Source organism: Sphaerodactylus townsendi, unplaced genomic scaffold (genome assembly GCF_021028975.2).
Source record: "Sphaerodactylus townsendi isolate TG3544 unplaced genomic scaffold, MPM_Stown_v2.3 scaffold_18, whole genome shotgun sequence".
NCBI classification, from domain to species: Eukaryota; Metazoa; Chordata; class Lepidosauria; order Squamata; family Sphaerodactylidae; genus Sphaerodactylus; species Sphaerodactylus townsendi.
The window spans coordinates 3,936,295-3,948,035 of NW_025950341.1; the positions used below are offsets into that span (position 1 = coordinate 3,936,295).

The 11,741-nt window shown below is 40.3% G+C and overlaps 1 protein-coding gene across 2 annotated transcripts in view; it reads right to left on the reverse strand.

The window, feature by feature from the left end:
* Positions 1-11,741, reverse strand: part of RALGPS2 (Ral GEF with PH domain and SH3 binding motif 2) — a 122,302-nt gene that overhangs the window by 26,590 nt on the left and 83,971 nt on the right. For both annotated transcript variants that reach the window (XM_048482463.1, XM_048482462.1), the window contains exons 9-13: positions 7,169-7,306; positions 5,713-5,803; positions 4,295-4,362; positions 2,351-2,486; positions 445-596 (exon numbers count right to left, since the gene is read on the reverse strand). In XM_048482463.1, the coding sequence (XP_048338420.1) occupies positions 445-596; positions 2,351-2,486; positions 4,295-4,362; positions 5,713-5,803; positions 7,169-7,306 (585 nt within the window). The remainder of the gene's footprint in view (positions 1-444; positions 597-2,350; positions 2,487-4,294; positions 4,363-5,712; positions 5,804-7,168; positions 7,307-11,741) is intronic.

Sequence of the window (11,741 nt, forward strand, 5' to 3'; positions counted from 1 at the left end):
AGTTAAAACTGGTGCTTCGTGAAAAACAAGGGAAAAATGATCAAACAACAATTTTTGTAAACCGACCAACTCAGCTGGCTCAAAAACATCAAAAACAGAAGAAAAATAAATCTCAGGCAATGTTAAGTCAAGACATAGCTTGAAGGTATATGATGTAGCAACATTGCTGAAGCGAATGAAATATGGGCGTGATTAGTGTTGGGCAGGAGACAATCTGGAAACCCCATGAGTGCTCTTTGGACTTCCTGAAGGAAAGGCAAGATGTAAAAGTAATGAACAAACAGCATGCCCAAAGCCTTTCCTACATATTTCAAATTCATGTAGTTTTATCTTTTCTGCATTACTTACACTATTGGGATCTACTTGTCACAGCAGGAGACTTAGTAATATAAACAGTTTTGGCTCTATGCATGGAAATCCTTTTCACTGGGCTTAAGATCTCACCTATTGAAATTCCACTTGAGAGAGTGGAGCTCTCTGCCTGGCCCCGAGATGGGGCATGTGGTTCCATGACACTGTCATCTAGTAGATGCCTTGGTCCTGCATTGGGGAATGTAGCACTTTTGAACTCTACTGTGTTCATCTTATGAATGAAACTGCAAAAAGAAGAGAGAGGACAAGTCTTTAATCAAGGTTGAAAAATTCCCTAGCAAACAGATAATGTGGCGTACATTATTTTTCAGTATTCACTTCAAAATACACTGTCTCTATGAACACAACTGCATGAGAAATATAAAGGATACAAGATGCAGTAGAGTGGACAGACAACTTTATGTTTCTAAATTTAAATTACAAAGCACAGAGATGATGAGCTCGTGATGGTGAGGGTTGCATTTCAATGGGTTGCTTTCCCTTCAACACGGCTACCTGAAGCATGCGCTATTCACAGTGCGATTTGGACAATATGACAATAAAACTCTAGAAAATTTTGTATCCAAGTTCAGGTAAAGTGTTAGTCCTTAATGTGATGGCACGACTTTTTCTTTAGGGTTTCTTTGGAATTAATGAAGATTATCTGATCATTAACTCATGACTACAGACAATGCTTCAAATGGTAAGAAATTTTACAAAGCTTGCCCACATAATTTGTGACTGGCCAGGCCAAAACCACCTCATCCATTTAGAGCCAGTGTGTTCTAGTGGTGAAAAGCAGGTGGACTCTAATCTGGAGAGTGGGGTTGATTCCCCACTCTTCACATGAGTGGCAGACTCTTATCTGGTGAACAAAATTTGTTTTTCCACTCTTAGGCTGTTTCCGTACGAGCGGAATACAGTGTTGCAGGGACGCTAAAAACAGCATCCCTGGGGAGGGGTTTGCACGGCCGCTGCTGCTGCATTGTAGCACCAGCGGCCTCGCAACCCCCTGGTGGCGCGAAGCTGCTGTTTCCGAACCTCGCTCCCTGAGCGAGGTATTTTGGAAACAGTGGCTTCCAACCACTGCCGTGCGAACGACAGCGGCTGGAAGGCGCCATTTTCCCTCCCTTTCCCGAACGCCTACCTTGTCTCCTGGCTTCCGGCTTGTCGCAGAGGTCAGGGGACACGCCCCCCTGGCCTGCGACTCCAGAGCCGTTGCTCCAGGCTGCGGGGGGCGTGTCCCACTTAACTTCTCGCGACGGCTAAGCCAGGAGAAAATGGCTAATGGCGTTAACGTTGCTGGCAGCCTGTGCAAAGGCTGCACAGCCGCCTGCCATGCCGAGGACCCTCCATCGCGAGCGGGTCGAGAGTACGTCCGGCATTGTTTATGCCCGACGCACCCTGCACCGTTACGGTAATGGAAAGAATTGCCACATTCCTGCTGGGTTACCTTGAGCCTATCACAGTTCTCTTGGAACTTTCTCAGGCCCACCTACCTCACAAGGTATCTGTTGTGCGGAGAGGAGTTTGTAAGCTGCCTTGAGTCTCCTTACAGGAGAGACAGGCAGAGTATAAGCCCAAACTCTTCTCTTATCCTAGACTTGACAATCTCCCTGTTTTTTGTAATCCTAAGAAGGCAGGCATGTCAAGCCTCTCTTTAGCTACCTAACATGACTGATGGGCTTTGGGTGCAGCCTTGCTAAAGAGAAAGATCTTTCCTTGAGCTCTGTGTACCATAACATGTTGTAATTCTTTCTTCTTCCTTCTGTGTACGAAGAACACCGCTGTATTTATCACCAAGCAAAACCCCTTATCAGATATTTAGGGAGTTCTATACATTTAGTGCTAAGTCAAATAGTTCACAAGGTATAAAAAACAAATGTGTGGCGTCTTCAACTGATTTCTGGGTCTTATGAGATCAAACGGACAATACAATAGAGGTGAACATGCTAAAACAATATTAAATTTAAGATTAATTTAAAAACCAGATGCTCACTTGTAACCTAAACTATGACATTTTCTATGCCCATGTGGCATCAGATTCCTAGGGGATGGAGGAGTTGGCGGAAGCAATGCTCCTTCAGCTGCAGCATTTTTTCGTGTACTTTGTGGAGAAGCTCCAACTTCAGGGCCTGTGGATGCACAAAACCATTTTTAGCTCAGTACTTATGGCCATATTACAATTCCTTCAGCTTTTGTGCTCAGAGTAGTGCTGAAAAATGTGAATATGGATTCTTACATTTGATTCTAGTGACACAAAGAAAAAGAAACTGAAATATTTTACTAAAATTTCAAATAGGCTCAGCACATATTATTATCAGTCAGGTGTATCACTAGAACCTCTTCATATAATCAGTGTTGGGGATTAACTTTTGTTGGTAGATTAGTATCTTGATGAAGTGAGTGACAACGCTGAAGATCTGTGAAAGCTGAAGTACTGATACCTCTCTTCCTGCTAGTGCTGAGATACTTCTATCACACCTACTAAGAAGTTGTCCTTTTGGAAGAAGGGACTCCAAGACTGAGCCAAGTAATTTGCCCACCTGATAAGCAGGCAATCTCATATATACTGAGATATATTTCTGCAATATAAGGTTTCTCCAAATATGTGAAAGGTCTCCCATTTCATGTTAAATGCCTGGCTGTTCAGGTAGTAGATGCTCAGAGCGATGCTAAGTGTGGATACATGGCTAGATAAGTTTATTCATACTCTAAATGTGAATGTATGTTCAGACTAATTTAAGGGTTCAAATGGGCACAAAACCATTTTTACTGCAGAAGCATTTTGGTTGCCATTTTTTTTCCACATCAAAAGTCAACGTTTTTACACTTGTTGCCAATATTCCAGTTTGCTTCATTTCTGTAAAATCAGTTTTTAAAACTAAATCATGTCAAGGAAATCAACAACAAAATTCCTGAAAGCTGGTATCACTTCCTTTTCGCTAAGTAAATATAACAGGATAATTATGGCAACAGCAGAAATTCTGAGAAGACAAGAGTCACTAGAAAAAACAATCATACAAGGAAAAGTAGAAAGACCCAGCGTGAGACTGATTGACTCAATACAGGAAGCTACAGCCCTTAGTTTGCAAGACCTGAGCAAGGCTGTTAATGACAGGACATTTTGGAGGTCATTAATTCACTGGGTAACAATAAGTCAGAAGCAACTTGACTGCACTTAACATATACACAGCCTGAACAGGATTTAAAAAACATGTGGCTAGTGGTTCTATTTTAGAATTGTGACCAACTCCTTCAAAGACAATACCATTTTAAAATTAATTAAAAATGCATCATGCAAAGTGCTTTTAAGATTCTCTCTGTCTGTCTGAATTTTAGGGAAGTGTTTGTGGTCTCACCAAATAACTAGACAGTTCTGGTGTGGCTATAGAAATATGTGAAAGTTGAGCAGTGGTTTGCTCAATGCTGCAGCACTAGGAACTTTGAGTGACTGAGGCTTCACGTACAGGAAAGAGATTGTGCACCCTCCTCCTAGGTTACTGACTGGACATAGCCCCAAGAGGTTCAAATGGCTCTTATTGTTCCTTTAAGAAGAGGAGCGGTATGCTGTATCGGTTCTTAGTGCCAGCTAAACCTGTGCAATATTCTTCTCAAGGTATGGATGAGCTCTGAAAACTTGCTGAGTCTTAAGAGTCTTAATGGACATGGCCTCAGATAAATTAATAGTTGCGTATGCACAAAGATACAAAACATACCTTTCAATCTCTTCCACAAGCTTTTCATGAGTTAGAAGGGTGAGAAGAAAGGCTCAAAAAGCACCAGTGTATGTGTGGATGCTGGAAACATAATCCTGGGCTAAAAAATAATCTGAGAAGTTCTTATGGTAATCAGTATATATCATTAATAGAAAACTTCACAGTGGAATGAGACCCAAGAGGTGTTCATAATCTACCTTTGCTGCCCTCTGATAAAAACCTACCTACTAAATCTTCACGAGATACAGCAGAACGGGGAGTACTGGTCCCAGGCTCTATCTTCAATGAAAGCCTGAATTAAAAAAAATAGTACCAAATAATTTCTTGTATCCTAGTAATCTCTAGCATTTATCAGATAAGTTTGTCATAAAATTTTAAAATTAGGATTTGACACACAAGTCAAAAGCATTACTGACTAGTACACAAAGAAAAATATTATTGGCCTGATTTAACATACATGAAATTAACTGGCCCCTTTTGATCAAAAGAAGAGGCATGATTTTAGCTAATCATCTATTGCAGACCCCAACTCTGCCCCCCAAAACTGTTTGTAAAGGTCCACTAATTTCAAGGTGTACAATTCAGGAGATCCAGTGAGCAAGAACGTGTGGGAGTGAAATCCCATTTCTCAAGCCATTCATAGCACTTTGGCTCAACCCATTAATTATCAATCAGTAAAACACAGAGAGGAGTGAAATTATAGTATAATTAAAAGATCTCGATTTCATTTTTTGTGAAGTCAAATTACTGCCCTCACAGACTACTAAACCCAATATATGTGCTATAACTCTGGCTCCCCAAAATTGTAACATACCATTTTTAAAAAACACACACACACACACACCCCATACAACATCAGTTGCTGAATAGGGTAGGGCATAGGTGCCATGATACTGCAGGGAGATTCCTCACCCAGCATGGTATAATGGCTAAGAACAGGTGGGCTCTAATCTGAAGAACCAGGTTTGATTCTCCATTCCTCCACATGAGCGGCGGACTTGTATCTGCTGAACCAGATTTATTTCCCCACTCCTCCGTTCCTGCTGAGTAACCTTGGGCTAGTCATAATTCGTTCAGAACTCTCTCAGTCCCACCTACTTCACAAGGTGTCTGTTGTGGGGAGAGGAAGGAAAAGGAGTTTGTAAACCACCTTGAGTCTCCTTACAGGAGACAAAGGCGGGTATAAATCCAAACTCTTCTTTTTCTTCTATTGGTGCCAGGAAACTTTATGCTACTCTGGCTGCATTGTGATTCCATGGAAACATCTCAACACTGTTTGTGGTTGCCAGTCCCAAGTTTCAGAGGGTCAGAATAGATTTGTGAACATATATCCAGTCCTAAGATAGACTTGGAGAGAAGGAGGTGGACAAGGAAAAGCATGGAGAAGCCCAGCTACATCCAGAAAGAATTCCCTAAACATTTGCTGTACTTCAGTTACCACCATGCTGTATTTTGCTGTTATGTATTTACTCTCAAATCAACTGAGTTGCAAAACATCATGAAAAATGCAGTGAAAAACACAAATAGTTGAGGGGAAAAAAATCAGTGGACACTTATTCTTGCCTTCCTTCATTGTACAATAAGAGGCTTAGATTTGAAAAACCTAACGAGCACATTTTTACTAATTAGTTTTCATGCTTACTTATAGTTGTCATCTTCCACAAACTTTTGAAGCTCTTCTATATACTGAACAGAATTCAGGTATTTTTGAACATGAGGCAGCACAGGGATATCTAGATAGCAGACAGTACAAGTCAGTCATTTTGTGTCTTCATCACATTTTACAGCAGTTTTTCTTGCATTCTTTGTATGGTTGTGATAGCACTACAGTTTGTAATGCTATCTCCTGTCGCTGATAAGCTGCCATTTGGTTGACATCTGTGCCAAAGGATAAACATGAATCTCTCTGACTATAAGATAGCAGATTAATGCCTCTGAAGGGAACTTGCATCCCTTTTACTGATCATATTTCATCAAAGGCAATCTGAATAAAATCTGCTGCAGTGGAGGAGGAGCAGCGTTACTTCTACCCTGTATTCAAGTTTATATATCCTGGCCTCAGGCCCAAGGCTGTGCATCCTTACTTGCCCCATATTCCTCCTCAGCAACATTTCCTAATGTGACACTTAAATTTCTTTCCTCAGCCACAACACAAGAACTGATTCAGTGGCTCAAATGTGCAAGTGACTCCAGAAACTCTTGCTGGGAAATGCTGGAGAGGCAACTGCAAATGAGCAACTATGGATGCCTTCTATTGTTCATATGGACTTGAAGCCATGCAATAAAGAACAAATAATTTAAACACATATTTTATCCTGTCCTACTAGACACGGCATAATATTGCCAATTATCCACAAATATTTAATAAGAATCTCTGACAGACATTCACAGTTTCCCTAGCACATTACCACCAAAATATAATAATTTTTAATGAACGTATGAAGTTATAAATTAATCAATGAATTGCTAAAATGAAAAATCATATAGGTAACTTTTCTGATTGAGATTTCTGCAATAGGAAAAATACTCCCTCAATTTCTTCATCTACATTGCTCTTTTTTTTTTTGCTTCTGCAGAAGTTAATTTTAATATTACATTTTACAATGCTTAATCTAAAAGGATGCAGTTTTATCAATTTAAAGGAAGGGAAGAGTCACTTGAAATATTATAACTGTTTTTCAAAACTCAGGATTTGTAATCTATGATCACAATAATGTATTAATATTGTTTTGCTTTTGCATTATGCCTGTTCTCTAGTCAGCTAATTAAATGCTGGAATACCCCAGCTTACATTTACTCTTCCAGGTTATGGCTGGGATCCACAAAACTACTTTAGGCATACCCAAGGGCTGAGATATGCTTAGTGTATTTTAATAGCAGACCTCTATTCCATATAATAAACTACTCTTAAAACTCATTTCATTTTCAAAAATGGCCTGCCCTATGGCATGTGATGGGGAACATCTGTGAGATTCTTTAGGAGCTAGCTTCTCTCTCTTGCTCTCTCATAATAGCCTTCAATTAACAAATAGCTTGTCCAAACATAAAAATTAGTTACCCACAATTGGCACGATACAAAAATACAACATAAAACTTACCATATTCACAAGACTGTTGTAAGTCTGATATTATTCTAAGTATGTTATTCATTAAGTTTGATCTCTGCTCATTTTCCAGAATACTTCCTGTGGATGGGTATGCTGAGTCAATATATGTCAAGTCTGAGAGATAAATACCTAAAGATAAGATCAGAAAGATTCCTTTATCTACAGCCCCAAAGAAAAGTTGTCCAAAAACAGTTAACACACTGCAATATGATATACTGATCTTTTTTATACTGCTGAAAACTTCAGGAACTTTGACTTTCTTTAAAAAGAACATGGTTAGAAATACAACTACCATTTCTGGAACTGCTACCCGCTGTTTATTAGAGAAATCATTTATTTAGAACAATGTGGTCTGCTTTTGCATATGCTCACTAGACTAATCCCAGAAGTCCCACTGCCACAAAATATTAAGTATAGAACTGCAAGGCAAAAACTCCATATTTCCCTTGCATTCCCTATTTCAAAATACCTGTCTTTCAGACATGCAAATCTAGAAACGCAGTACCATGCAGAAACAACGCATAAGTGGTTTTTAATTTCCACTGACTTTTGGTTGCAAAAAGCTGCAACAGGCCCATTTCTCCAAAGGGGGGGTCAAAATGTTGGGTGGGTGGCAAAGGAGGGCAGCTGTTTCAGTAAACAGGGAAGGAGATCAGAGGTGACCAGCTGAGACTTGCAGGGTGGTGTTCGGACATGAGAGGAAAGAAGTGGACCATAGAGAGCAGAGTTGGTGAAAGGATTCGCGAAGGCAAGATTTAGCAGAGAACATTCACATCGACACTGGATGAAACCTTCTCCAGTGAAACCAGCAATTTTATGGTTGTAGCTCCATGACATGTGATGGATAGGGAGCTTAATTCTGCAACCCGGAATGAAGAGTCACCCAATATAAGTTGGCTATTAATGTTCAACATGACAGAACACTTGCTTTCATCTTTGGATGGTTTCAATTTTGAGATTCAAGTTGGTTGAGAGTTAAGCTCCCGCTCACCCCCCGCCTTTCACATACCTCTGCATATTAGCAAAGACAACCAGGATTTTACTGCCAAAATAAAATGAATGCACCTTTTATAGTGGTATATGTAATGTGAGTTACATTATAAACTCAATCCAGGCTGAGATTCTACCCCTCCACCATTATCTGGCATAAAATCAGGCAGACACTTATGAGTAGCAGTCTCTAAAAATCAACCATGTCAGAGCAGAACTACGCAATCTACTGTGTGTCAAAGTCCAGCTGTTGTTCCTTGAATAAAAAACAGTACTAACAGGGCACCACTTCTAGCAAAGCAGTGACTCTTTTAGCTATCACTTCTTCTAAACCCCCCAGTTTCTTCCTTAGGGGTTTCAGGCTTACATTTCCTTTGTCCCCGGGGCACTGGGGCCTAAATGGAGCACTAGAACAAAGATGGTCCAGGAAATGATGGACAAATTCTCAAATCTACTGTCATCTTTATCTTGAAAAAAGTATAGAATGGGCCTGCAGCCTCAGCTGGGGAAGCAAAAGCACCCTTCTTAAGAGTTAAGTACTCTCTACCTGCCTACAGATTTCCACTAAAAACCATATCATTCCAGTCTTGCCATGGAGATAAGGGAATTGCAGTGGCTGTGGGATTTGCAGCACCACACTTACATTCAACCTATAGCTACAAATTAAAGTGCCATGCATTTAAATAATCTTGCAATAGAACAAGTTTAAAACGTATTTTATTAAAATTTAATTGGCACACTAATAGCCCCATCCAAAAGGATGGGCGCACAGACACAGTGTTACAGCCATGCTGCCACGCTGTTACCAAGGGGGCTTTATGGACTTATACCAAAAAGGTGGTGTAGGTCCAAAGCCCTGGATACCAGCATAACAGGGGAAATGGTCAGGTGGAAGCCAACTAGTCTTGGCTCCTCCTCTGGCCATGCCCCCGGACTGGAGGTGGTGGTGCAGGGATGTTGGCAGGGTATTCAGCTCCATGTCTCAGTACCATAATATGCCATAAAGTGTTTAATGTAATACAGTATAAATAAGTTTGCCAATTTCCTTTTAGAGATGGAGCCTGAGGGATAGGATATGTAGAGGAGATGAACTTCCCTGGTGTACAATGCCACAGAGTCCATCTTCCAAAGTGGCCATTTTCTCCAGGTGAACTGATCTTTTGCCTAGAGATAGTTATAATTCCAGGAGACCTCCAGCCACCACTTGAAAATTGGCAAACCTATTAAAGAGTTCAGTGCTTTCAATGTCTAAAAGGTTTGGCTTAATATCCAAACATGATGTAGTCTACCTGTCTTGACTACAAGAGCATTTAAATCATAATTCTTTTATTACAGAATTAATTTTCTACTTTCAACTACTACTGATGAATGGAAAACTAGAAAGTGTGAAGATAACATCCAAGTTATTTGAAGGATGAACACGGAAAACGATTGCATCAGGGTCCAAGAAAACCTCACTAAAAAGGTGAATGGATAATTAAATGGCAGATGAAATTCAATAAAACTGATGCCCATTGGAGCAAAACTCCCTAATTTCATGAATATATAGACAGGGCGGCTAAACTGGCACTGACTTTGGGGTCTAGCTAGACAACTTGCTGAAAATTGACTTTATCAGCCCAATCTGGAAGGGCGGGGACCCAAATCCCTTTCTGGAGGCAGCACGGGTTTATGCCGGTGGAAATGACCTCTCCAGGTAGAGGGGCAAATCCGCTGGCGCCTGGTTGCTGTGGCACCCTGCGACAGCCAGTCACAGTGCCTGGTCTTGCATTGGCGCTCCCATGCCACCACCAGGGATCACCAAGAAAGGGACTGAAAATACAACTCATAGTATAGTAATTGGCTATTTTGAGTCTTCGTTTTGAATACTGTGTCCTGTTCTTGTCATCACATCTTAAAAAAGAATACTAAAGCATTGGAAAAAAGTACCCCCCCCCCCCCCCCCAAAGCAACCAAAATTATCATGGGGTTCAGCTATGAGCCGCGGCTAAAACATACAGGGATTTTTTGTTTCTGTTTTAGTAATGATAACTGAAGAGTGTGTGGTATGATAAGAAATCTATAAAAGCATGCAAAGAGACAGTGACTACAGGGCAACAGGGAATGTGTATCAGAGAGGAACATATCTTACCATGACATGCCTCTGAACATGTCAGCTATAGATGTTGACAAAACATTAGGAGCTAAAACTACCAGACTATGGCTGCACAGCCCAGAAAACACATAACAGCCAGATATAGGGGAAGTTTTCTCCCTTTCCCATAATACCAGAATTTGAGGCCAACATATTAAGTCAACTGGTAGTACATTCAAGATAGAAAAAAGAACTACTTTTAGATGGTGGATAGTTGACATGGAGATGTGATGATCACCCTTGACTTACATGGATTTAAAAGGCATTAGGATTTATTTATGGAGAACAAGTCTACTGCTGGCTAGTACCTGTGATAGCTGAATGTGACCCTTGAGTTCAGTGGCATTACCACTCTTGGTAATAGGATGGTGAACCAGACAGACCATCAATCTAATCCAGCAAGTGGCTCTTACATCCCCAAGAGTCCCCTGTTACAGAGGAGCAGCATTTGTGGAAGTTCAGTGGAAGGTGGAGGTAGGAAAATGTTGCTACTTTAGAAGATCTCTGGTGATGGTATTTTAGATCCAACCAGTTGTTCTTAAGGAATTTTGAATTAGCAAAACTGAAAATATCTGCTGTGTTATGTTGGTATTTCTCAGAACAGGATGCCACAGTACCAGGGAAGGCCATCACAGGTTTAATAATACTTTTGACAGATGTACTGACGACATTGTGATTTTGAATGAACAAGTCAAAGAGACCCGAGTAATCAAATGCTCTTGTAAAACCAACAAACCTATTCCTGCTGGAAATGGGTATTTCCAAAATGATCTTTTGTTGAACAATTTCTTTCCAAGGAGTGAGCCTTACAGTAAGCTTTTTCTAAGGTACCACTTCTGTCTTAAGTACATGGATCTTCTAAAGTTCTATCCTTTCGCTGAAGGCTCCCTGGGGGAGAGATTTCTTTATACTTAACAAAATGCTCACTGCATGACTGACAACACTGCAACTGAACAGTGCTCACCTGACCTGGAGCCAAGTGTGAATACCCGAAACTGTGCCAGTAGTACTTTGATGTGATGACCAAGAGTACGAAAATATTTCTTTAAAAGTGGCCAAAGTAACTGACGAAATGATCTTGCCTTAACACTTCAGGATGCCTTGAATTACTCACTGACTGATATCTTTGCTGCTTGATTAGTTTTATAAATATAATAGTAGTAGCCGTTATAAAAGAAGGAAGGGGAAGAATGCCTATTAAGTGGTAAACTTCAATACAGTTCCTAATGGGGAGTTACTGCAGATTAACCCCAATCATATTAACAACCTTAGACTAAAAGTAACTGCCTAGCACTGCACAAGTAAATATCTAATTCTTCTTAGCAGAACTTAAAAGTAAATGTCCAGAAGTTTGGATTCCAGCATTACTTCAAGAGGTTTAATGTTATTTGCTCAAAAAGATCTTTAGCAAAGTACAAGACCCTAGAATAATTTAAGAGA